Below are 25,076 nucleotides of genomic sequence, written 5' to 3'. Positions count from 1 at the left end.
ACACAGCTTTAAACTACTTGGTTTTGTATGGGCTAAATTCAAGTTATATTCAAAACCTCAGTGACATATTTCAGACGTCAGCACTCAACCACACTCTAGCTTTGCTTCTGCATTTGTCCAACTGTACTTGTGGTCACTCCTGGTCATTTTTGTCCATATGCTGCTCCTGCTCACAGTTCACAGTCTCAGACTGTCTGCCCTGGCCTGTAATCAATGTGTCCTGGTGCTTTTAGTGCTGCCTATAAATACACAAACAGGAATCTGTCCCACTCTTTAGTCTGGGAGACGGCATTGCCAAAAAAGGATTAAAGAAAAAGGAAAGAGACTGAGATAAAGAGGCGGAGGAGAGATAAATGGAGTCAAAAAGTAAAGGACATCTGGATAATGAGGGGACAGACAGAAGAGGTTGGTCTACTCCTCCACCTGTCTCTGCAAAAAAGCACAAAATAATCCAATTCATGCAGTAGTCAGTACACAAACTCTTCGAAAGCTTGGTTTAAATTGTGCGGTTTAAAATCTCTGAGGGGGAATGCAGTCGCGGAAAGCTGGGAGTTGGTTTGTGGGAAGAATTACCAACGTGGGCTCAGTTTCTACTGATCCCTCAACCCCTTTATTTAAACCAAGCCACTGGGATCCTTTACTCTAAATATACAGACAGCAACGTGTACGCCACAGTCTATTAAAACACATGTAACTGACACGAATGAGCCTGAGTGATGTGGGCTTCACCATTAAGAAGCTTTTATTCAATACAACTGTAAAATGTTGAATTTTTTTTTCTAACTGTTTATCTTGTTTTGTAAGGGTGCACTGATTCATCAATGAAGTCAACAAAAACTGATGACAAACTGTTGCTAACAGATTCAAAAGTCCATGAGTCACTTGTGACACCATTGCACGTTTTCATGCTGTGCATGGACACAATTGTTTTTTTGGAGTTGAATTGCTGAGGAGTGAGACATCTTGCATTCTTACTATCTTTGCTGAGAGTGATGCATGGCCATAGACTGTATGATAAATGCACATGGTATCCGTGAAGTCACCCATCAGTTTCTGAAGCGCTGTTTTGAAGCCTATCGTCGGCGGGTGCCATATTGGAAATGCTGAATTCAACCTAACTTTGTGACTTTTACATTTTCATTCCCTCTCCTTAAATCTTAAACTTATAAAACACTCCATCTTTCATTAATTCCCATCTCTTCTTCTTCAACCTATCCTGCCATCAAAAAGGGAGCAATCTTTTACCATCTTGGTAATACATAAGGAAACATACTGCAAGTATTGTTTGTCAAAATCTAAATTTGACTCAATCACCTTTGTAAACTGAAAAACAGCTTGCTTCCTTGTCATCATGTCCACATGCTGCTTTAAACAGGCAAGGAATTGTGGTCAGTGTAGTCCACCAGCATGATTTCCCAACTGGGTACTTTTGTTCAACTACAAAACAGCAAACACGAGGCATATAATTCCAACATGGTGCATCCAAACAACAGAAATAAACATATATCTTTTTCCCTGAATGTTAAGAATGTTTACGGCTCACCAACATGCCTCCAGGTTGTGGCTTATGACTGCAGACTTCAGCTAAGCGTGGCCTTGAAGATTTAGCCTCCCTTTAATTTGGCTCTGTGGCTAAGGCTACGCTAGCTTGTGGTCAGCAGTTAGCTTGATCCTCAGAACAGAGCAGCTAATTAAAGACCAGCTGACACTAAGCTAAATGCTAAGGCAGAGATGCATGGTAACCTGTTTTAACATCCAAGAAAGAGACTAACATTGTAACGACGATGAATTTATCTTGGGTTTTATGTTGTTGTAGCCCTCTCCTTTTTGTTTTTGGAGATACTTTTAAATCCACAGAAAATCAAAGAGGAAGAAAAGTACTTGAACAAGCTAGCAGAATTTTATCTAGATGTTTTCTTATAACTACAAAAAGCTGTGGTCTTAGCACAAAAAAATCTTATATCACTTCTTTTAGTGATACACCTTTCAGATGTTTCCTCAAGCAACTTTCATGAACAGACACAATCAAAAGTTTCATGTATTCTCCTAGACAGTGAAACAGCACATTTACACCGAGAGATGACATAAATCTGTCAAAAAATGTATTGACATTTACAACAATTTTAATGTACTGCAATTAGCATAAATAGCTTGCATACCAAAAGCACCTTTGCTGCACAGGCAAAGCTACTATAAACCCAGACAATCTGCAAGCTCATTAATCATTCTGTCACCTTCACATCCAGACTTTAAACAGATATTGAATCCCCCTGGTCAGGTCAGGTCAGGCCAATTACAACTATTTACTGACTTTTAGGCAATCTTATGAACAACCAAAGTGGCTGCCAGTGTTTTTTGATTGTATGTACAAAGTCTGCTGTTGTCAGAGTATCAATAAAAACTGATAGCACTTCACTTTACCCATACATTATATTCTTGCACATGTTTTTTTCTCTCTAGATACCTAGCCTTGCAGCCTACTTGCTTCACATTTTGGCAACAGATCTTAGATTTGTTGTTGCATTCAGATTAAGTGACAATCTCTGGTGCTGAAATGAATCCAAAGCTGAAGTGCAAAAAACTGCCACTCCTCATGTGTCCACTCCCAATTAGGTCCTTCGTTCAAATACCTAATTTCACAGCAGAGTTGCACATGTTTACATCATGGTAACATGAATGGTTTTAGTCTCATTAGATAATTCCGCTATTCCTAAAGACTGTAAGAGGTGAATTTCTTTATAATTATTACGTTTTTATTGTGTAAAGGCTTACAGTTATGCATAATTAGGGGTGTGGCTAAGTTGACTGACAGACAGGTATGTTGTAGCTGTCTGCAAGGAGGCTTAAGACCTCATCACCTGCTTCTAGTTGACCAAGCATTTACAATATGTGGAATATATTTCCACCATATTTGGCCTTTTCAGAAACCAATGTGTGATGTCCCTGGGGGTGCACCTGTAGGTCAGTTGCGTTGATCAGATTCAGATGATAAAATGATGCATTGTTGTCATTTTCCCTTGGGTCTTTTCTTGTTCACACACTACAATATTATAAAGTGGGCGAGAGTACACAGCATTGCAAGGCTGACCTACCAACAAAATGAGTCGTGGGCTGACTTGGTGTAGTGAGGCTTTCAAATGCCTCATCGAAATTTTGGCAGATGTGCATATTTGTCAAATGTTGGACACAACTCACAAAAACACAGAACTTTATAAAATTGTGAGTCAGCGTATGAACAAGAGGGGCTTTCAATACTCTGCCAACACTGTGTCGCACAAAGGCCAAGAAACTCCAGCAGCAGTATGTCAAGGTACGGGACCAGCTTGGCGATAAACTCCCCTTGTTTGACAGGCTGGAAAAAAATCTCAGAACTAAACTAGACGTTGAACCAATGTGAAGTTGCTGCACCCAGCACCAGCTCTTTATGCTGATGTTGAATTGGATGGAGACGGTGAGTAACATTTGCCTATTGCTGTTTTTATGCTACCTACCTCACCTACTACTGGAGTGTGATGAGTCAAGCAGGCATTCACTTCGGTTGTTGGTTTGATTGAGCTCTCACTGCAAACTAACTTCCACAGGGTTCTACTGGACCACCTCTTCTGGACAATCTTGGCTCACTTTTTTTTTGTTCTCACAGAGCAATTGCAACGTTGAAACGGGCCCTATGTCAGAACAACTTCTCAAAAATGTCAAGATGTGAAAGTAACTTAAAATTACATCCATGTTTTATACACCCTTGTGGTCCAGAGCCATTTTTGCCTGCCCCAGCACATAAGGACAGATAAATGTCTAAGAATGTGCAAACTTGGACTCACTTAGTAAAACAAGTTGAAGCAGATGAAACATCCACAAACAACAACACATGTATGCAAATTGGAAAAGGAATGGGTGGAGGAAGATTCAGGCGAGCTCAGAAGGACAGTGGTTTTTGGTTGAGTATGTTAGAGAACTGCATGTAGTGATTAGAGACACAAACGCTCCAGCTGGAAACACCACACAGCCAATGCACCCAGTGGCACTGCTCTGTGAGTGTGTGTGTGTATGTGTGTGTGTCTAAGATTGTGTCAAACACACCCACCACTGTACGTACAACAAAACAGAGGCTGCATCTGTTAGCTTAAGAGTTTGCTGTCCAGGAAAGAACTAACTTGTTTTCATGCTTCCAGGAGAGGAAACAGTGGGAGGAGAAGAAGGAATATATATAGGGATGAAAAAAGTGATGCAAACCAGGGGGGAAAAGCAAAAGAAATGAGGGGTATGGAAAAAAATGGATAGAGAGTGGAGAAAAGTAGAGTCTGGGTAAACAGTAGGAGAAAGCATGGCAGTTCTCGAGGCGATAATTTGTGGTAAAGAATTAGAACAGCTTTCAGCAGACGGATGGATGGATTTACAGAGCAGGCAGGTCCAACTGGCAGCATTTCTGCCCAGGCCTAACCAGACTGGTGCAGGGAGAAGGTGCTAGTGGGCCAAAAGGCAGGCAAGTTGTTCTGGGACAGACCAGTGGAAACACACTACACAACCAGGATGTGAGCCAGTGAAACAGGCCAGACAACTGATGGCTTTTCAAGGGATGCCTTAACACTGTGTTTTTAAGAATCATCCCAAAACTATAGAGTTACCCCTTTAACCTCCAGCGGGGGTTTATCTGAGTTCCAAACATGACCTTTGACCTCTTGTTAAAGTCTGAGGAGATACTAGTTTATGGATGTGGTTTACATTCCTGAACGGCCCTGGTAGGTTGAATGAAAAGAAACTCAAGGTTTAAATTTAAAACCATCGCTGTCTCTTTCAAACATACACTTGCACTGGTCAATTGCAGTTCTCCAGCAGTGTAATTAACACCAGTGACCACGCCCGCTGACTTCTTCCCTGAACCAATCCCCTGCTGAGAAAGAGGACTCAACCTCAGTCCTGACCAGAACAGGAAAAAGCACGGCGTTCTTGGAATCTGGGCGTTTGTGTGTCTTTGGATAAAGACTTTGTTAACTTTGGACTTTATTGCTTTAGCTTGAGATGTCCCATCAAAACATCTGGTTTTCTCCTTTCAACCAGAACATTTGTACAGGGTTACTGCAGCACCACTGTGGTGCATTTTCTGCAGCTTTGGCATTCAAAGGACCTGTTGTTTGGAGGATAAACACGAAAGAAAAAAAAGGCCTGGGAATTGAAGAGTCATTAGTGTGACAGGTGGAAGCAGGATGTGAATTTTTGCACCAACTCCCACTTCTTTGGGGATGAGCCAGCAATGTCTTTGCCCTTTTCTCTTCACATAAGAGTAAAGTTCTGAGGGAAAGCTGGTAAGCAAAAGAGGAGGGAGGGAGAGAGAGAGAGAGAGAGAGAGAGAGAGAGAGAGAGAGAGAGAGAGAGAGAGAGAGAGAGAGAGGTATCTGGAGACAAAGGTAGTTTTCAGAGGAGAGAGCACATTTTGTGACAGAGGTGTAAGATTTGGAGGAGATGAGGTTTGCTTTCCACGGGAGACGACCACATTCCATGGGAACATTTCAAAAATGCTTTTTAGGCCGTCCTCGGAGCGTCCACCCCCTCCTTTTCACATCAATGCACGAATCTGTCTCGGCCCAGGCAAGAGGCTCTGAAGAAGTTTAATTTCTTTATTCTCTATGGATAGCTAGAGTAGCACTCCACCTGAGGCAAGTAGGAACGGGAAGAGCCGCTTCTAATAAAAGTATTGAGATGTTTTTAGCGATGTGGAAGGCACAGCAAAATGCAATGAGAGTTTCCTTAGTCTAAAAGCACACAAAGCAGACGGAAAGAGTAAGAAATCTGCAGCAGAACTGACCATAGAGGCTCTTTAAAACTCAGAATATGGACTACATAATGGGACATTGGCTGCGAAGTACACACATCTGCAGATTCCCAACCAAATGCTGTCAATGTTAACTTATTGTACTGCCTCTGGTGACATAAGGGAGTGAAATGATAATAATAACAGTAAGTTTCCCCCTTGAAAAGAGTCAAAAACTTTCTAGGAACCTTATTAAATAAGTTAGAAAAAGCCTGAGGTTGACAGGTACTACTTCAGGCGCTGTCGTGGTTACAGAGTTATGACTTTCTGAGTGACGTGCAGAAGTAAAGACCTGTTGCATAAGGTTTTGTTTGGAAGGATGCAGGGAGGGGTTACAAGACATCTTTGGGTTTTTTTTCTTTATTTAGCTTGGGCCTGCAGATATGTGGAGTGGCTCTGTAAACACTATCCTCGTATAAACAAAAATAAATGCATTCTTTCGAGCCTGTGTGAAGTTTGTTTCTGGTGAAAAAAAAACTCAAGATACAGTGTAAAGCATAGACAATGCAGCTCTTAGTCTAAACCTAGAAATGTTGCAGTGCTATGAAATAAAACAGGAGTTCATTTCTTGTAGCAGTTGCATAAAATCAGTGAAACAATTAAATCTTTTATGTAAGCTGAGCGCCGCTGAAATAGCATGAATGTGTGTTTGTATGTGTTCCCCCCAGTAATTCAGTAATTCTCACTCTGCAACCAAGTTGAAGCTTTTGAAGATATTTATGCAAATACTTGCAAATAATCACGGTAGCAGGATCTTAACCATCGTTAAATCTGATTGTTTGGGATAATTTGTGCATAGCAGATGAAAAGAGCCCAATAATCATAGAGGCGTAAGGCTGTGGTAAATAGACTTTTGATGTTGTTTAAAGACCTAAAACTGACACAGCCCTCAGTTGTGGTGGCTGGCTGGCTGGAAAAATAATTCAACTGTTAGAAATATCTTTGCATCGTACTGACTTTTACAACAGAGAATAAATAATATATTTCATGAAAAAGACAGCCCAAGTGTTAGCATAGTTTGATGAAGCAGCAAATCACTGGGACATTTCTAGACTGTATTCAATATGTGACAAAATAAGGTATGAGAAAATAAAAGTACAGTGTGTATAATAAGGACTGGTCATTAAGCTAACAGCAGCTGTTTGAAAGCAGAAGTGTTGTACATACTGTATATTGATTTTAGCCACTGATTTTAGGTGGTTGGCTAAAGTTGTTTCACAAAACATGTAGTCCCACCTTTTAACCCTCCTGTTATGTTCGTTTCCCTGGAACAGCAACAATGTTCCTGGGTCAATTTGACCCGCGGCATGTTCAATTATCCAAGTGTCAGAACCCCCCAAAAAAACCAATACAAATTAGTTTTAATCTAATTTTTGACTCCATTACTAACCATTTAAATCAAGATTTAGTCCATTGGTGTTCTTTAATTCTCACAGATCTTGGTTCAATGAGGATAACTCACTCGGTTTTCATGAAAATTAATGTTAAAACTTTTTTAATGTACATTAGAAAGATCTAAATATAAATACAATATTTTTACATGACACAGAATTTTGTTTATTTTACTTTACATTTACATTTTTTATTTTTATGAAGTGATGTTGATAAATTAACATGATTCCTCTTCTGTCAAATGCTGCCCAGATTTTTATGCTGCATTTAGCTGGTTTGGAAGACAAATATTGCCTAAAATAGACTTTAAAAAGGGTCAATTTGACAGGAGGGTTAGCAAATATGTTGAACTTGTTAGCAAACACTTGTTTATCTGCAGACATGCACCCACATTAGCATACATATCAAGTGGTGTTTTTGGTCTCTTTGTGAAGAAAGTCTAGTATTCACTCCTTTTTTTGTTTCATTTACTTCATTTTGGTGACCACCAACTGCTGCTACAATCATCTCATGATGCTAATATCTCTCTTGCTGCTAAATGCTGACAGTATTGATAGAATATTTGCTAAGCTAAGTAGATAGCGTAGCTATGCTTATCTACAATAACTTTTCACAGTACGCAGTCTACTCACATCAGTGCTTATGAGAGTGAACTAAAGCTATGAAACTGAAAACCAGAGAACCATGTTAGCCGAACAAAAAGAAGTTACACCCTCCCATAGAACTAAAATGAAACGCAACTTTCAGGTGATAAGCTAATGCTCTGAGTTCATCTCTAGAAGCAACACATGTTGCTGTGGCACACTGTGGCTGCCTTAAAGCTCTGGTGAGGTTTGTATCAAGTTTGGCACCTCCTGTGGGCAAAGATGAACATAATTTTCAGATTTAAAAAGTCATCCTGTTTTCTTTTAACAGTCAAATGTATCATTAGTTGTGAAAATTTAAACAAGCTTTTTCATCAGTATGTTGTCAGTCTTGTTGCTGGTGGCCTTGTTTGCTTTTTTAAGTCCTAAAGGCATCAGCATTAAAATTATTGTGTTTCACAACTGGTGAAAATGTCCTTGAAGGTGCTTCAATGAGTGCTCTCATTGAACTCAGCTGAACCTATTAACGGCACAGACTATTTAAAGCTTTGAAGTGCATGGCAATATGTTTCCCCCCAAACCAGCACGTAGTGGTTTTACCAACATGGGCTGGGCATCGCCGCTCTATCTGCCCTGCTGTATATTTAAGGCTGCTATTTTAAACCACTATATATTTTTTCATTGCCCTCAAAAGAGGCTAGCAAAGGAGCTGTGGTAAACTCACCCAGAATAAAGATAGGCAAAGCTCCTTGAACAAGGTATTTCAGTGACCACTGGGCAACATGTTTTCTCCTGACAAGTCCCATAACGACCAATTACAGAGCTCTGGGCTGTGTTTCCCCCCCCCAGACTCAAAGGAAGGATCCAGTCAGGATCCAGTTATTGAATCACATTGGAAAATGATTGCATCTTTACTGGCTTCTGTTTGATGACAAGTGTATATGTGGAGAATGGACCGGAAACATGAAGGCTACATGTTGGGTGTTCTGTGGCAATAAACAGAGGAATGTGGAGCGTTTCAACACTTGCCAAAGTAAACAAAGATACTTCCCAAATAGGCTAACAACACCAGGGTGCAGAGATACCAGGGAGGGTAAAAGCTAAACCAAAACCAACATTACTCACGAAGTAGCAATTATTGTGTTTCTAATTCTGTCAGAAGAGGACCTAGATTTAGATTAGAGGGCTTGTCCCTAAGGCAAAGCTGTTCAAAGCTAATGTCATGTAGTTAAAGCAGACACCTAATTTTCTCAACGGACCTCTATTTATCCTGGCACTGATCTTTTAAATTATGGGTACATAGTTGCCCTCTTACAAGCATCAGTCAGGGTACCACCCAGTGGCTGTGGGCCCTGAACCACCCACCCATTCACGCAACACCACAGGAGGAGCTAGCATAAAAGTCACCACATGCAGCCATCATCTGTGTCTTGGCAACCCTTTAACAACAGTTCTTAAAAACAAGCCCCACTTCTGAGCTGAGTCATGTATTCTGGACTGCACAGAGGATACAAGCTGAACTAAAAACACTTAATCTGAACATACAGAAGTTTTACTTCATAAAGTCAAGATTTATGAAGGATTATTCTCCATTCCACGAAACAAAAGTCAGGTTTGACACACTCAGGTCTTCATATGAAAAGAAAAACTTTGGAAATACTTTTACTGCAACTACGACGCAATACGATGGGTTAGGGCATGATACTATACGCTATGTTCTTCCACTTCCACTTTATTTATATAGCACATTTAAAAAAACAATCAAGTTCAGCAAAGTGCTGCACAGTGAGGTAAAATAAGTTAAAACACACAGAACATAAAATTGAATAAAGTAAAATAATCATGATAAAACATATAAAACACTTAGATAATAAAAAATAAAATTGAATAAAAACACTGTAAGAGCAAATAAAAATCCAATAAAAGAACAAACAGACAGAGACCACACAACTCTCAAGTTGGGTTAAAAGCCAAGGTGTAAAAATATGTTTTAAGACGGGATTTAAAAGTAGTTAATTTTGGGGACAATCTAACATGGGGGGGTAGCTTGTTCCACAGTTTGGGGGCCACTGCTGAGAAGGCATGGCCACCCCGGTTTACGATACAATACGTTAATGATACGATACGATACGATTCGATACGATACGATACGACTCGATATGACACGATACGATACAATACGTTATGTTACGGGTGGGGTTAGGACGTGGTACAATGCTACAATCAAGCGGCAACCTCCGGTCTCAAACTATGAAGCCCATGCGGAAGTGTTATAAACTGCAATACATTGAGAATCCGCTTGAGGCTGGCTGCAAAAACACCGGAAACCACATAGATATGAATGGGAAAAAGACGATCTTTGTAGCATAAATAAACATGTTTACAGCCTGGTTAAAAAAACGGCTTGGCTCTACATAACTAATTTCTCTATCGGCACACACTGTGCGGGGGGTTAATTTTTTTCTAACGTGACGGTTCAGAAGATATTAAGATTACGAGTTTTTGCCCAAATAAGGACATGACTGACGTGACTCCCAGTCGGGAACACATAGCTATTGGCTAGGAGGCTCATGCTACGTCACACTCTGCCTGGTTGAGTTCCACATTTCCAATATGGCTGCTGCCGTCAATTGGCTTCCAAACAGCTCTCAGGAACAGATGGGTGATGTCACGGATACTACGTCCATATTTTATACAGTCTATGGCTACAATGGCACAAAATATAATGCAAGGCTACTAACGTGGTTAGCTTGGCTTAGCACCAAGACTGGAAAAAGGAGGGTAGAGCTCGCGTGCCTTTGTCAATCTAAAGCAGAGTAAGTTTTCTTCTAAAGATTACAAGTTAATACAAATTATGAACCATTATTTTTACTTTTAAAAAGACTGTGAAAATTAAACAGGATATAGTATGTGTTTGTTTAGGTGAAAGTCAATTAGTCTAGCTTAGCATTAAGAAATATCTAGTTTGCGGGGCGCCTGATGGCCTAGCGGTCTAAGCGTCCCACGTATAGATGCTATAGTCCTCGTCGCAGAGGTTGCCGGTTTGACTCCCGGCTGGTTGACCATTTATTGCATGTCTTCCCCCACTCTCTGCTCCCCACATTTCCTGTCTCTCTTCAGCTGTCCTATCCAATAAAGGCAAAAAAGCCCAAGAATATAACTTAAAAAAAAATAAAAATCTAATTGTGACTACCTTGACCCCATAAGCTCCAATAATAACATTTTTTCTTTAATCCAAACTAAAAAAAAAAGGTTGTAAAAACACAAAGAGATCCAAAATATAAAGTAAATCATATTGCAAGTTGAAAAATATATATTAATGTAGTTTTTTGGAGTGTAAAAGAACAATATAATTCTTCTTCTGTTATCTAAAGGTGAACTTTTGTGTTCTTTCTTCAACATATCTCTAGTTTGTGCACTAAGAAATCAACTGCATGTCTTAAATCTTTTGAGGTCATTTGTCAAAAGCAGAGGCAGTAAACATGCAGAAGCACAGCATGTGTCTAGTATCAAACCACTACCCACAAATGAATCTGAGATTGAAGTCCTAACCATCATTGCTCAGCAAGCTTTTGAACAGCAGTCATGGTTTAACAGCGTTGTAGCATTTTTTTCTCCATCAGCTCTCTTTTTCATGTGGTAAAAAACAAATGCACTAATGGAGGATAATTACCCTGTGTTGTTTTAGTGTTTGCCCGTCTCTCTGGAGAGGGCATCAGCAGCCTCTAAGGCATGGCGACGCTAATCGGTAAGTCTAATTGCTTTTATTATGTAATTGCATGGTCAAAATAAAGATATTTTTCAAATCATTTCATATTTTAATACAGAAAACAAGTCATACAATGATCACCGTGGCTGTTTATATAAGAAATATGCTAAACCAACCGCTGCAGGCTGATCCCTGTGCCTAAAACAATCTTGACGTATGCATCTAATTCCTGCTTTAGTTTTGTTTTAAATCCTCAAATTAAAATCAAAGCACTGTAAGTCTTTCTTTCTTTGGATCCCCTCCCAAAAGTTTCCCTTTATTGACCCTTGAACCAAATTAACCAGCTGGCATGCACGTTAGAAAGCAGGTAAACAAACAGAGCATGGCTGGCCTGTGCTCAGCGGGGAGGGCTGCTTGTTTTCCCAACCCACAGGGAATTACGAGCCGTCTGATTGTTTTGGCATTTAGGCTGGATGTGACGGCAGTTAGGAGTCGTTTTGGGGTCTGTCAGAGGTAATGCTTAGTTTTTCTCGACACTCCATGAAGGCAAATGAACTGTACGTGGAAAAGGAAGGCCACGTTGTCCTGGCTTCACCAGCTAATGAGCCTTGTCAGCTGGAGGTGTCAGATGAATGTGAAAATATTATTCTATCTACACCCCCTAAAACTAGATTACCTTGGAGCAGCCTTTATATTAACCAGAATTACATATTTTCTGCTTTGGTTTGCCACCTTTGCTCAAACATTGCATATGTAAACAACAAATATGAAAAGGAGAACAAAAATAAATAGATAATTTGAGCATTTTTCCACAAGAGGACGGCCAGTCCACACCTGGAAACTTTGTTTTTCTAACATTCTATAACGCTGACTGACAGCTCCAGCAGCCTCGGCATAATTTTCATTTTATTTCACAGTTTAGTAAATTGCCTTACAGCATGGACTTACTTTGTAACTTTGGTCCAAGATTCAGCATAATAAATTTGTCATCTTAAAGAACAAAAATATGACTAGATGAAATAAAGACCTTGTTTTTAATATCCTCTAACAGGAAGTGGGCGTTCTGGTGTGAATGGAGTGGCGAGTTCGCTCCAAAAATCACACTTACATGTCTGGCCTGCTTCACAAAGCTCTTCTGCATGTGTGTAGTTTGTGTGACTGTTCCCTCACAACAGTGTGTTTGTCTGAGTTTAAATAGTAAGTGCAAAATACGTATGTGACTGCGTATGCTTTAATCTCATTCAAGCAAATGTAGGTAGGTCAGATTATAGGTTAGTAGAGCACGCTTTTCACTTACAGGTTTGTAGTTCAGAAGAGGAGATGTGGGAATCATTACCATCACAGCCCTTCTAGTATGATTGTGATGGTCTCTTTCAGACAAGGAACAGCAGCAGACAATCTGTCAGGAATCTTCATAATCCTGAGTATTTATCCGCTTTAAACTTCATCATCTGCTGTCAAGTGTCCTCTTATATGAAGTAAGAGTTAAATGTGCAATGGAAAACTTTGTTAATGAAAGAAAACTAAGCTCAGGCTCCTAGCTGTTGCAGCTTCCACCAGGCCAAGATCAGGCTTAGCAGCAACCAGCTTCCACCAGGCCAGGCTCAGGCTCCAAAAACAGCCACATTCCACCAGGCCAGGCCCAGCATCAAGCACCAACCAGCTTTCACTCAGGCAAAGGCTTAGCAGCAACCAGCCTCCACCAGGCCAGGCCCAGGCTTAGCAGCAACCAGCTTCCACCAGCCCAAGCTCAGACTTAGCAGCAACCAGCTTCCACCAGGCCAGGCTCAGGCTTCAAAAACAGCCACATTCCACCAGGCCAGGCCCAGGCTCCTAGCTGCTGCCACCTTCCACCAGCCCAAGCTCAGGCTTAGCAGCAACCAGCTTCCACCGGGCCAGGCTCAGGCTCCAAAAACAGCTGCATTCCACCAGGCCAGGCCCAGGCTCAGGCACCAACCACCTTCCACCAGCCGAAGCTCAGGCTTAGCAGCAACCAGCTTCAACCAGGCCAAGCTCAGGCTCCAAAAACAGCCACATTCCACCACTCCAGGCCCAGGCTCAAGCACCAACCACCTTCCACTCAGGCTAAAGCTTAGCTGTAACCAGCCATTGAACTGATCAGAATAATATTAACAGATAGGTGACAGATCCAGTTGGTAGCAGGGTCATTTTTGCATTTACTTCTGTGTTGTCACCTATTGATTTCTGGAGAGGTCTTTTCAAGACAAATGATGGTGGTTGCCTTGTTGGAAATGAACCTAGAAATAAACAAGGGGGTTGAGTTAAGGCAGGTTTTGGCCTCTTGGAAATCACGCAAATCTACGCATATCCCTGGGTCTTTATATCGTCAAAAGGAATGAATAATAAAATTCACCCCATATTAGCTATCGAGACCAAAAAACATTTTTTGTACCGAGCTGTAAACATGTTTGATTCTGCTGTAAAGTTGGGTATTTTAATGTAGATGTCAATTGCTTTTCAAACTGCTTGTCGCCGGACTGTTAACAATGGCAACACAGGAAGCCATGCTGGCCAAAAGCCCTTTATCACTAACAGCTGGATACACCACAAGCCCTGCAGAGTTGACCAGCACTCTTGCAACCAGTGGAGTTGCCTCGCTCTGGTAATTGGAAAGAATGGTCAAGACTTCTGCTTGGCTTTACTTTTCAACCAAAGAGTTAAGTTCCCATCTTTTACTTCTTGTAGTGAGAGTACAAGTATGACAATTTGGTTCTCCTCTGCATTTTATTGTAATTAGTACTCAATAATAAATGAAATATTTTAAAACTTCCGGAGTGTGACAGGAATTCAAAACTATTTTATAGTAAGCATTAAAGCTTGTCTGCACAACATACACATTTGTATTTTGGGTCGCATGAGTCAGTCTCGCTGTGTTGAAGAGTTTAAGGTCAAGGATGTCAGGTTTTAAATTGGTACAGTAAAACACTGTTTGCTTTAAATTCTGTCTGCTTGCATCTGTCTGTCAGAGGTCAGGCACTTTGTGACTGCTTGAAACCAGCGTTCTGTGTTAGCAGGGGGTTCTACACGTCCTCTCTCGGATGCTTCACAGTAGGAAACCCTTCACTTTCCCTCTTTTCATCAGTTCCCCCTCTTATTCTTTACATACATAAAGTTGCATCTCAGCAGGACACAGCAGGAAACCCTTCACTTTCCCTTCATTCATCACTTCCCCTTCTTATTCTTTACATACAGAATGTGTTTAACCAACTCAAGCACCACACAATGAAACTTAATTTGAACCCACTACAACAGTTTTCCTTAGACACTTCCTCTCCACTACTGCAGTAAATAAGACATGAACTTGAGGGAGAAGAGATATCCTGAAGCGTCTCCCGTGTCCACACACATACCTATCTAATCCCCTCCATCGCCCTGCAGTCTGCACCTCCAACACTTTCCCCGGACAGTTTCTGGCTGGTTAAATTTATGTGTGTGAGTGTGTGAAGGTTACAGAGTTCTTTTGAGAAGCAGAGCGATGTTAGTGAGAGACTGGCAGACTCACCAAGTGGTGCGTGTTTATGATTTATGGCAGAGGAATACAGAACTTTAACAACACTCGAACACAGAGGAAGACCTGTGTGCTTGACAGGCCTCTAAAGTCCAATATATATAGTATATAAGGACTAAGTACACCATACACCCTGGATTAATTCTATTACTTCAAAGATAAGATAGAACAGAGAAAAAATATAGATCTTTTTTTCTGTTTAGATGGGAGCAATAGCAAAAATGACAAAGTGGGAAAAAAAACAGAAATATCATAAATGGTAAACCCTCCTGTCATGTTGCGGGTCAAATTGACCCTTTTTAAAGTCTATTTTAGGCAATATGTGCCATCTGAAAACCAGCTAAATGCAGCATTCAAATCTGGGCAGCATGTGACAGAAGAGGTGTCGGGTTAATTTATCAACATCACAGTGAAAGTAGTGAGGTAGAGAAAATAAGGTTATAATCACATTCTTTGAAATCGTGACATAACTGAGAGCAAATTAACACCCAAACGTCACTTAGAGTTACAGTATGTGAGAGCTGGCTAGTTTGAGAAAGAGCCAAACATAGACTTTATGATCTCTAAATCTAGCATGGCCGTCTTTCATATTTATTGTCATATTTTCTTGTTGTAGTTTATCCAGAAATGGGGAAAGTTGCCTCTACAAAAGTTTCCAAAACAAAGCTATTTAGTCGCACACTTGAGATCAGCCAACCAAGAGTTATACTTAGAAATTGCTAGATTTGCAACATCAAGGTGGGAAACTTCAGTGTCTTAGCTGTGTGATGAGTGGAGTTTTGAATTAATCAATTGCTCTTCTGTATTTCACCTATTACAACGAGTGCAGAAAACAATTAAAGTAATGTAAAATGGCTACTTAAGTTGCTCAAAAAAAGTTAGAAATGCTTCATTTGTGTTGTACTATTTGTAATAGATGTTCCTGAACTTATTTCTGGTCTCTCTTTTTAAGCACTGTTTTGGGCTAGAAGTCCGTTAACACGTGACACAATAATAAAATTGAATGAAGTTATTACTCTCGGGTAATTCAGATATTCAGCAGTTTTAAATCCACATTAATGTTTCCCAGATGACCTGTGAACATTCAGCGAGGCCTAGAGCAGAGAAACAAGCTGCCTGACTTTCTATAAAACTGAATTTAATCATGTTTCACTCTGATACCTTCCAGCTCAGCCAAGGAAAACGTCAGGGGGAGTCACTGCAGTACAGTCAGGTGTGAGGTGTATTCACACGTTAAGACACACACAACTCAGACTATAAAGGAGAGGATTGTTGTCCTTCTGTAGGTCGTTCTCTGATTTTACTCCACAACCGTAAATCTGATCCACTTCACACTTGGATGGTTCATTACTGAAGGGTCACAGGAGTGAAGCGTTGAATTTGGTGCAGTTTGGAAAAATTGAAATCAAATTAGTATGAAAAGAAAATCAAGAAAAACAATCTGTATAAGCCAGACTAAAGTGCATCTAATGACCTCTGCTCTCATTAAAATTGAGCATAGAATTAGTTCAGGTAGGTCACAAGGTCAAGCTCAACCCACAGTACAACAGCTGATCTCAACACCAGGCCATACCAGCTGATAGCTCAGTAAATTACCTTCTATACATTCAATTGTTCAACATCAAAACGGGCATTCTATTTAGACTGCCTTAACCTGCTTTCTGCTTCTTTTGCAAACCACTGCAAAACCCACCTCCACCACAGCTCCTACACTTTACCCTACAGTGTCATATGTATTGTCACTGATGCCCGCTCTGTTCTGTACTCAGGGGGGACTTTGATGATGCTCTCCCTGCCTTGGCTTCAAAGCATGCACAAGAAAGATAGGAGGGGTGTGCTCTCCCCGCATCAGGCTTCAGCATTCCATGGATGCACGTGGAAGGGCAGGGAGCTCTCAAAACAGAGCCACACTGCCAAATATAACTAGTTGCATGCCAATAATACTTCTCTTTGACGAGAATGTCCCTGGCTGAACTGAATTATTTGGTTTCTCTCATTACAAATATGGAGAGCTTTTTGCTAAAACTGTTAAATAAAATATTTAGATTAAACTAGAAGAGTTACTGTACTTGATATGCCATAGCTGATCCTCAAGAATATATGCTACTGGAGCAAGCATCAACCTCCAGTCTAAAAATATGAGTCCATTACGGAAGTGCTAAAAACTGCAGTTCATCGAGGATCCGCTTGAGGCTGGCTCCGGAGGTACCGGAAGTCACATACACATGAATGGGAAAAAGCCGATCTTTACAGCAGAAATAAACATGTTTACAGCCTGGAACAAAAGACGAGTGTAGTCTTCATAGCTAATTTCTGGATCAGCACACACTGTGAGGGGGGTGAATTTTTTTCTTACCTTACAATTTCGAAGATATTGAGATTAAGAGTCTTCAAATGAGAGGCACAGCTGACTTGATTGATAGGCGGGAACACTGTAGTTGTTGGCTAGGAGACTCAAAGCCCGCCTCTTTACGTCACACTTGCTCGACAGAAGCAATATGGCTGCCGCCGACAATTGGCTTTAAACAGCTCTTCAGAAACAGATGGGTGACGTCACGGATACTACGTCCATATTTTATGCAGTCTATGTATTGGAGCCATATTTGGTGTAAATGTGTAAATGTGATGTCAGAGAAACCATGACAATTTTGATGCTTGAACATCCCGTGACCAAATCATCTTCCTGCGTTGGAAGGGCACTGTATTTGTCTTTTAATATGCATGTGTGTACAGCAGTCCTTTGCATGTTGAAGAACCATTCAACAGATCGAGTTCACACTTGGCATGTGTGTTACTGAGAACACAGGGGGAGAGAAGTTGATCAGATGAGAAGTTTTGAGAACCCTGCAAGCAGCCACAGCAATCTGGCTACTCCAAACTGGCAATCAAATAAAGGCTTTTTGGCAAAGAAGCCGAATTGTTTGAGGTGAGATCAGTTTGTTTGTATGTGAAAGGGAAACAAAGATCTAGGAAGCATGAGAGAGAGAGAGAGTCAGTGAAGGGGAACGCAGTGTCGAGCAGGCTGTCGATCTAGGTCTAAAGGTCTGCACGTTTCACTTACAGCAGCTTTATGTTGAGTGACACTTTCACACACCAACCTCCCTTCTGGCCAAAACAAAACAGGCTCTGTTCCCTCTGCAGCGCGTCCAACTGAGAAAAACACACACCTCACACACTCACACAAAATCAACCCACTATTCTGTTTCCCACACACACCCACAGCCACTAACCCCACCAGGAATCCTCACCTTCATCTTGGCACAATGCAGCCAAAAGTAACAGAAGGCAGCTGAAGGTAAATAAATCAGCTGATAACTGGATGCTCATAAGCCTGTACATCACACACACACACACAAACACAGCACATACATCATCAGCTTAACAATCTGAATTATTCATTTGACAATTTCCTTTAATTCATGTTTGTGGGGTAAGGAGTTTGGTTTCTGGCTCACCATTCATTGATGTACGAAACAAAAAGAGACAAAAGTAGAACAGAGACTGAGAGAGAGCAAGATGGAGTAAGATAGAAGGTTTCAATAATTTACAGGACTGTTCGTGATAAAAAAAAAAAGAAATAACTGTGATTCATTTATTTCTTTGGAACAAGTAACTTTCCTCTAAACTTTTTCTTAGACTACCGGAACAAACTATTCCCACCCCCCCCCAACAATAATGTGCACATTCTAAATGGCGAGCTTTAAAGGTTCCCCTCTGTGCTGCAGATTTCTCTGAGTGCGTTGGACCACACATTCTATCAAATTAAGGCAATAAGGAGACCACAACAAAAACATATCGATCTACACTTTCCCCTTCCCAACATCCGGCCTTTAATGCACCCATTAACTGTAATATGCACACTGACAACTCATCTGCACCTCATCCTGTTGTACTGAAATGAAACCAAAATACACACAATGGGTGCTGAATGATGTATTGTGCTGGCAACATGTTTTGAGTCAGAGTCTGCATAGTGTGGATCCACTGGTGAAGCGGAGGTATTGACATCCTGACTCTTCTGCTATCGAAAACAGACATTTAACCTACCAATAGAAATGCAAAACCAAGGGGTGCCAGTTGAGCTTAGAGATTAAAGCGTGCAACTCATACACAAAGGCTTTAGTCCTTGTTGCAGGGGGCGTGGGTCCGACTCTGACTTTAGCCCTTTGCTGCATGACACCCCCCACCCTCCTTACAACAATTCCTGTCTTGTCAGCGGTCCTTTAAAATAAATGGCCCTAAAACAACCAAACTGCAAAAGCTAGATCAGATCAGTCATTGTCAGTTCAATGACTATGTGTTTCTTAAATCTCCCTTCACCATTTCTCTCACACAGTGCCACATATGCCACTTCGTTAGTAGTGCTGTCACTCATGGTTAGACCATTTTAGACCAGTTAGACCCATTTTTAATGTGTTAAACTATTCAAAACTAAACCTCTTTGAAAAATTGAACACGTTGACATGAGTCAGTATGATTTAAAAAAGAAAACAGCTAGGGGCGCCAGTTTTGCCAAGTGGTTAAGCTGCACACTCCATGGGCCGACGCTACAGTCCTCAGACGGCCCAGGTTTGATTCCAACCTGCAACCAGTTTCCCACATGTCACTCCCCACTCTCTCTCCCTGTTTCCTGCTCTATCCACTGTCCTATCCTCTCTGATTAAAGGCATACAAGCCCAAAAATATTACTTTGGAAAAAAAAACAGCAATTCTCGTAGAAACCATGTTGCGGAAAACTTTCTTTGACATGTATTAAATTTGAAATTTTGACCCATGTCCCATCTGTTAACCTGAAGGAGGTGGGCCTCATGGCCCATACTGTAGCCTGTCTGTCAGGGGACTTCCAAGTGTTTTGATTTCACTTTTGGTGGAACAGCCATGTCTACCATCTTTTCATACAGTCTTTGAATGCACCACCAAAAGCACTTCTCCAAAGCTTTTAAAAGTTACCTAAAAAGTCTAATTCAACTTTCTGAATTCTAAATATTTTCAATCCAGTCCATTTGATTTATATAGCACACAGCAAAGTTGACCAAAGTGCTGCACAGTAAATTAAGAGAGCAGAAAGAAAAACAGAACATATGCATCTGGTACAGGACTCCTTCTCCTTACACCAGCATCATAATGAGTGGAGACCATTACTCATCCAGACCCCCAGGGAAGGGTCTACTACAGTCTGCTTTTGTCACTGTTACATAAGAAACCCTCCTCCTGAAGTCAATAGAGTACAGAGGAATCTGTCTTTGGACATAGTGCAGGCTCATCAGGGTCTCTGTGCAGATCTGGTCATGCAGGTGGACCTTGACATCATTCATCTTCCAATAGAAGGATTCCTCATTCTCATGGTGCACACATGTTTGAATGCTAATGCATTGTGCACATTTTTATGTTGGTGTTTTTTAATTAAAGTCTGCTTGCAGGGGCTTTCTGGGCTAATATTACAAAGATACATATCACACACTTCAACCTCTTCCTGTGTCGAAAGATGTTCCAGATTAAGCTGATAACTTCTGTTTGTGTGCTTGTTTTCATGTTAAAGAGCTTTTCCCAGAAGCAGAGTGCCCCTAAGTGTGAACCGTACAGAAGACTGCGTGCATTAGCTGTGTATTATTTACCACAAAACAAAGAGGAACATGCACTGACTGCTGCAAAATTCTAAATCAAATTAGACTGCAAACTTTCATTAGAGGGAATGTTACCTCAGAGTTTGTAGAGTCTACTCAGGAAAGTATTAACAGCCTCTGTATTGGGAAAATAAAGCCATAAAACAACCCCTAATTCGGTCGGCAGAACAATCCGGGGATATTCTTCAATGTGCTGCAAAAACTACATGAAGGGAAATGCCAGTGTTTACGCTTACACTGGGTTCAATCAGAATCAGGATTTCATGAAGATATCGTGCAGCTTAAGTGTGCAGGCTTGCGTATGCAGGATTGTGTGTGTGTGTGTGTCTACAGGAAACCAATCTGACCCTCAGGATTAGTGGCTGACTTGGTGAGTGACTGTCTTTCTGTTCCAGATGTTTATCACGTCATAAAGCCCTCAAGCCCTTTGCGAGAAATAGGTAAGAACACAACCTCCTTTCAACACACACACACACACTCTCTGAAACAAAGCTGCAGCACAAGTTGTAGCAGTGTCATGTTGATAAGAAATCCCCAGAAATGTGTAGAGTATCTGCAGCACATGTGCACCCACAACCACAAACTTCCTCTTCTTGACCCTTGATAAATCCTTAAGGCTACAAGATAACACAGATATGTAGATTAAGCCACACTGGTGGCCCTTCTTACCACGTGTCCTCTCCACTTTCATCTTTGTATCCCTAAATATAGTTATTATGACAGTAATACTGCAGCGCCAAATCATATCCAAACAAAAACATGCCCCTTCAGGACTTAATACTTTAAATTGGAAACTTGGCTCTTTGATGTAGAAACACTTGGCACCCTCTTCCTTAAAACAACAGCTCCACATGCTTCTCACTGTATCAATTATAGAAATGTCAAGCTTAAGACAGAATGCTTGGCTGTCGCCTTACACCAGCATAAATTTGCCCTTTGGAACACTATTGCGCCTTGTTCAGCCGGTGCCAGCCGTGCGTAATGAGCGCTGTGTGGCTTGAGCGCTCCAGCTGGCTGTACAAGAAGAGGTGTCAGTCAGCATTCACACACACTGTATCAATCTGAACAGTTGCTACGTTCTTGTAACCATAATAGACCCAACCACGCGCTGACAAGTCACAACTGATATTGAAATGGTGTAAAGGGGAACTCTCCCCTCAGGTCTTGGACTCAAAACCTGAGCCTTTGGTACACTAATAGAAATACGTTTCAGATTAAATGAAAGCTGTGTAGACGCAAATGTCAGACTGAAATGGTTTTAAATGCTCTGGAGATTATGAATGGTCTGACAACATCAAGAGATCCACGTTGGCCTCCGGTGAGTTTCCTAAAAGAGACACCTCTCATTCAGCGGTGCACCAGAGCTTTCTCTTTCTCTCCAGGGCGTCTAGACATGCACTGCAACTTTTTATCCAAAAGAATCTCTTTGATGGTGGCGCGCTTCAGCCAGCTGAGGAAAAGGGTAAAAAAGTTCTTACCGAGATACTGTCGGATGTCCAGCAGGATTTTCGGGGGTCCTCCGTTCAGCTGATAAAAAAGGGAGCCGAAACAGAAGAAGAAGAGCGTAGCCATGCAGAAACCATAACCTCGCAGGGAAAATCGCAACGGTATCGCAGAGAGTAAGCTGCTGTACTTTCTGTTGTTTCGCTCTCTGATGTGGTTTGGAGTCTGGTTGTTGCTGTGAAGGGTACTGCCGCTGAAATTCTTCATCATCTCCTCCTCACAAAGCGCCGTGGAAAGTCACCCATCCGCCTGTGGAAAGTGAAACTTGTCTCTTTGAGATCATTTGACTCCGTCGGGGCCAGTTCTTTTTCTAGGGGGACGCGCAGGCACCCAGATCTGCTCCTCTCTCAGCTGCCGCAGCCACGGGGTTGTTTTTTTGCGCACAGCGTTCTCGCTTCTGCTCGGCCCCTCTCGTCTGCGCTCGTTGGACGACTGCTCTTTCCTCCCGTCCCTGCAGCCCGAGTTAAGGGTCCATCCTTCTGCTCGGAGTCTTTTTGGGTGTCAGATTACTGAACGTGGAAAGAGAGAAAAAGTTCCACCTCAGACAGGATTTGAGTTTGATTGCTGTGCGTAAAACAGCGCCACCCAGTGTTCAGGGGAGATCGAGGGAGTCTGTGGGCTGTCGGTGGGACGGGTTTGACTAGAGACAAGTCTAGACAGAGACTGATGGGATGTGTGGGAAGAGTTTTAGGTCAGTTTTTAAATTACAGATTTAATTTCTGTTGATATGAATGAACGTAGCTTTGCCCTTTATTGAGGCCTGCCAATCTAAGGATAACACTGTATGTTTTAATAGGTTAATAATGATTTGATCTGAGATATTGATATTTAATTACTTTTTTAGAAGGGCCAAATATAGAATATTATAATTATCTTTTAGAGTCATTTTCTGAATCCCCTTTGTATCAAATGTCTGGATTGAAAACTTCAAAATAAAATAATTATTTCTGTACATTACAGCAGATATAAGTAGTGGCTGCACAACTTGATTTTTTTTTTAATATAAAGAGTGTTTGCTCATGTAGTATTTTTCTAGTCTTCAAACCACTAAAAGCACTTCAACACTGCATGTCACATTCACACACTCATTCATACACTAGTGGCAACCGCCCACAAAAAAACTGAGAGGTGAGGAGATGTTTCTTACTGGCAAAAGTTGTACTTTTTAGCTGCCTACTATTTTAACATTCATACACAATAATCAGAAATAACATTATGACCACTTTCCAAATGAAGAGTTCATTTGCAAAATCAGATAACTCCGTTTTATACATTTTTTTAAATATATATATTTTTGATATAGATTCCTAATAAAGTTGCATTTTCAAGGTATCTCTGATTAGTAAAGTAATTTTGACTTAGTCAAAGCCACCCAGCATCAGTTCATTGATCATACCAAAAGCTAGTGTTGGAAAAAATATGTATTTTGAAACATTTTTTAAATTTTTCAAAAGTGAGTTAACTGTTTTTGCAAATTGGCTCTTCAAATATTGTGTAGGGTTCCCTCACCTCAGGATGTGGCCACACATAACCCTAACTTGACAAGACATGGACTCTACTACACCTCAAGATGTTTGCAGCAGATCCTCAATTGGATTCAGACCTTTAGCTTGTTGTAGTGTTCCTCCAGGTCAACTTCTTCCTTTGCTCTGTGGTGCAGTTCTGATGCTCATGTGTCCATTGTAGGTGCTTTAAGAGGTGAACAGGGTTCATGAGCACCCTGATCAGTCTGCAGCTGAACAGCCTTAAAAAACTGCAATGTTCATATGTGTGTGTGTATATGTGTGTGTGTGTGTGTGTGTGTGTGTGTGTGTTCGTGTGTGTGTGTTCTAACGTTGAGCTGTGTGTGTGTGTGCGTGTGTGTGTGTGTGTTCTAACGCCTTTCTACAATAACCAACTTTTTCAGCAATTTGAGTTCAAGCAGGTCTTTTGTTGGATCAGGACCACACGAGCCAGACATAGCATCAATGAGCCTTGGCCACCCATGACCCTCTCTCCAGTTCACTGGGTTTCCATCCTCTGACCACTTCTGGTGGGCACTGACTGCTGCAGACTGAGAACACCCCACAAGAGCTGCAGTTTTGGAGACGCTCTGACCCCTTTTTTCTGCTTCCAACACATGCACATTGAGGGAAATTTGTCACTCGCTGCCTGGCATATCACAAAGTGCCAAACAAGATAATCAGTGTCATTCACTTCAGCAATCGAAAGGCCATTTGAGTCAGTCTATCTTATGACATTAAAAATGCCACCTGACAAAACATCCCTCTATAATGGAAACATCTGAGTGACCTTTGGGAAGTATCTGTATTCACAAAGTGTTGGTACCCCTCTGGAATAAGAATGTAAATTATTGATGTGTTAAAAAGAAGCAGCTGAGATTAGCATCTACTTTGGATGTGTGTTTCAAACTTTCTCTTCCCCCTCAGGCCGGCTGCAAAGACTTTACACTGAGCCATATATCTTTTCTCAGCCAGGTTGGAACCCACCATTAAGTCTACACCTGCACTTAGGAGGCGACAACAACATTCAGTCAGCGCAGTAACTACCTCAGCGAGAGGCTGGCGCACTTTCACTGGCGACAGATACAGCAATCAGGGGAGCAACAACGGCTGCAAGAGACAATTTGGCCTAACAGACTAAAGGTAATAAAAGAAACTCGATGATTCTGCTGAGGGCTCATTGGCTTGACTTTTTCTGCAGGTAAATGACTTGTAAATAGTACAGTGCAGGATTTTGCAAGCTATGCATAAAGAAGTGTGGGAGCATTATAGGTTTATAGTCCTGCCATCCAAATCACCCATGCAGCACGGGAGTTTATTACACAGACCTGCAGGAGGAGTGTTAGTGCACTTTAAATCAACTTCTGTCAAATCAAAACCACCAACCTGGGGATTTCAACCAAGTCATTCATGACAGCGTGATACCT

General features: G+C 41.3%; 1 protein-coding gene across 2 annotated transcripts in view; it reads right to left on the bottom strand.

Annotated features, from left to right (window-relative positions):
- usta (uronyl 2-sulfotransferase a) overlaps nucleotides 1-22,808 on the bottom strand; it is an 84,068-nt gene extending 61,260 nt beyond the window's left edge. The window contains exon 1 of one of the 2 annotated variants that reach the window (XM_034699603.1): nucleotides 22,123-22,808. In XM_034699603.1, coding sequence (XP_034555494.1) covers nucleotides 22,123-22,357 — 235 coding nt within the window. In that variant the 5' untranslated portion in view covers nucleotides 22,358-22,808. The remainder of the gene's footprint in view (nucleotides 1-22,122) is intronic. The other variant, XM_034699604.1, reaches the window with a different exon arrangement.
- Nucleotides 22,809-25,076: the final 2,268 nt, after the last annotated feature.

Source organism: Notolabrus celidotus, chromosome 13 (assembly GCF_009762535.1).
Source record: "Notolabrus celidotus isolate fNotCel1 chromosome 13, fNotCel1.pri, whole genome shotgun sequence".
Classification (NCBI taxonomy): domain Eukaryota; kingdom Metazoa; phylum Chordata; class Actinopteri; order Labriformes; family Labridae; genus Notolabrus; species Notolabrus celidotus.
Note: the sequence above shows the minus strand (reverse complement) of the source record. Positions and strands in the feature narration are given on the sequence as shown.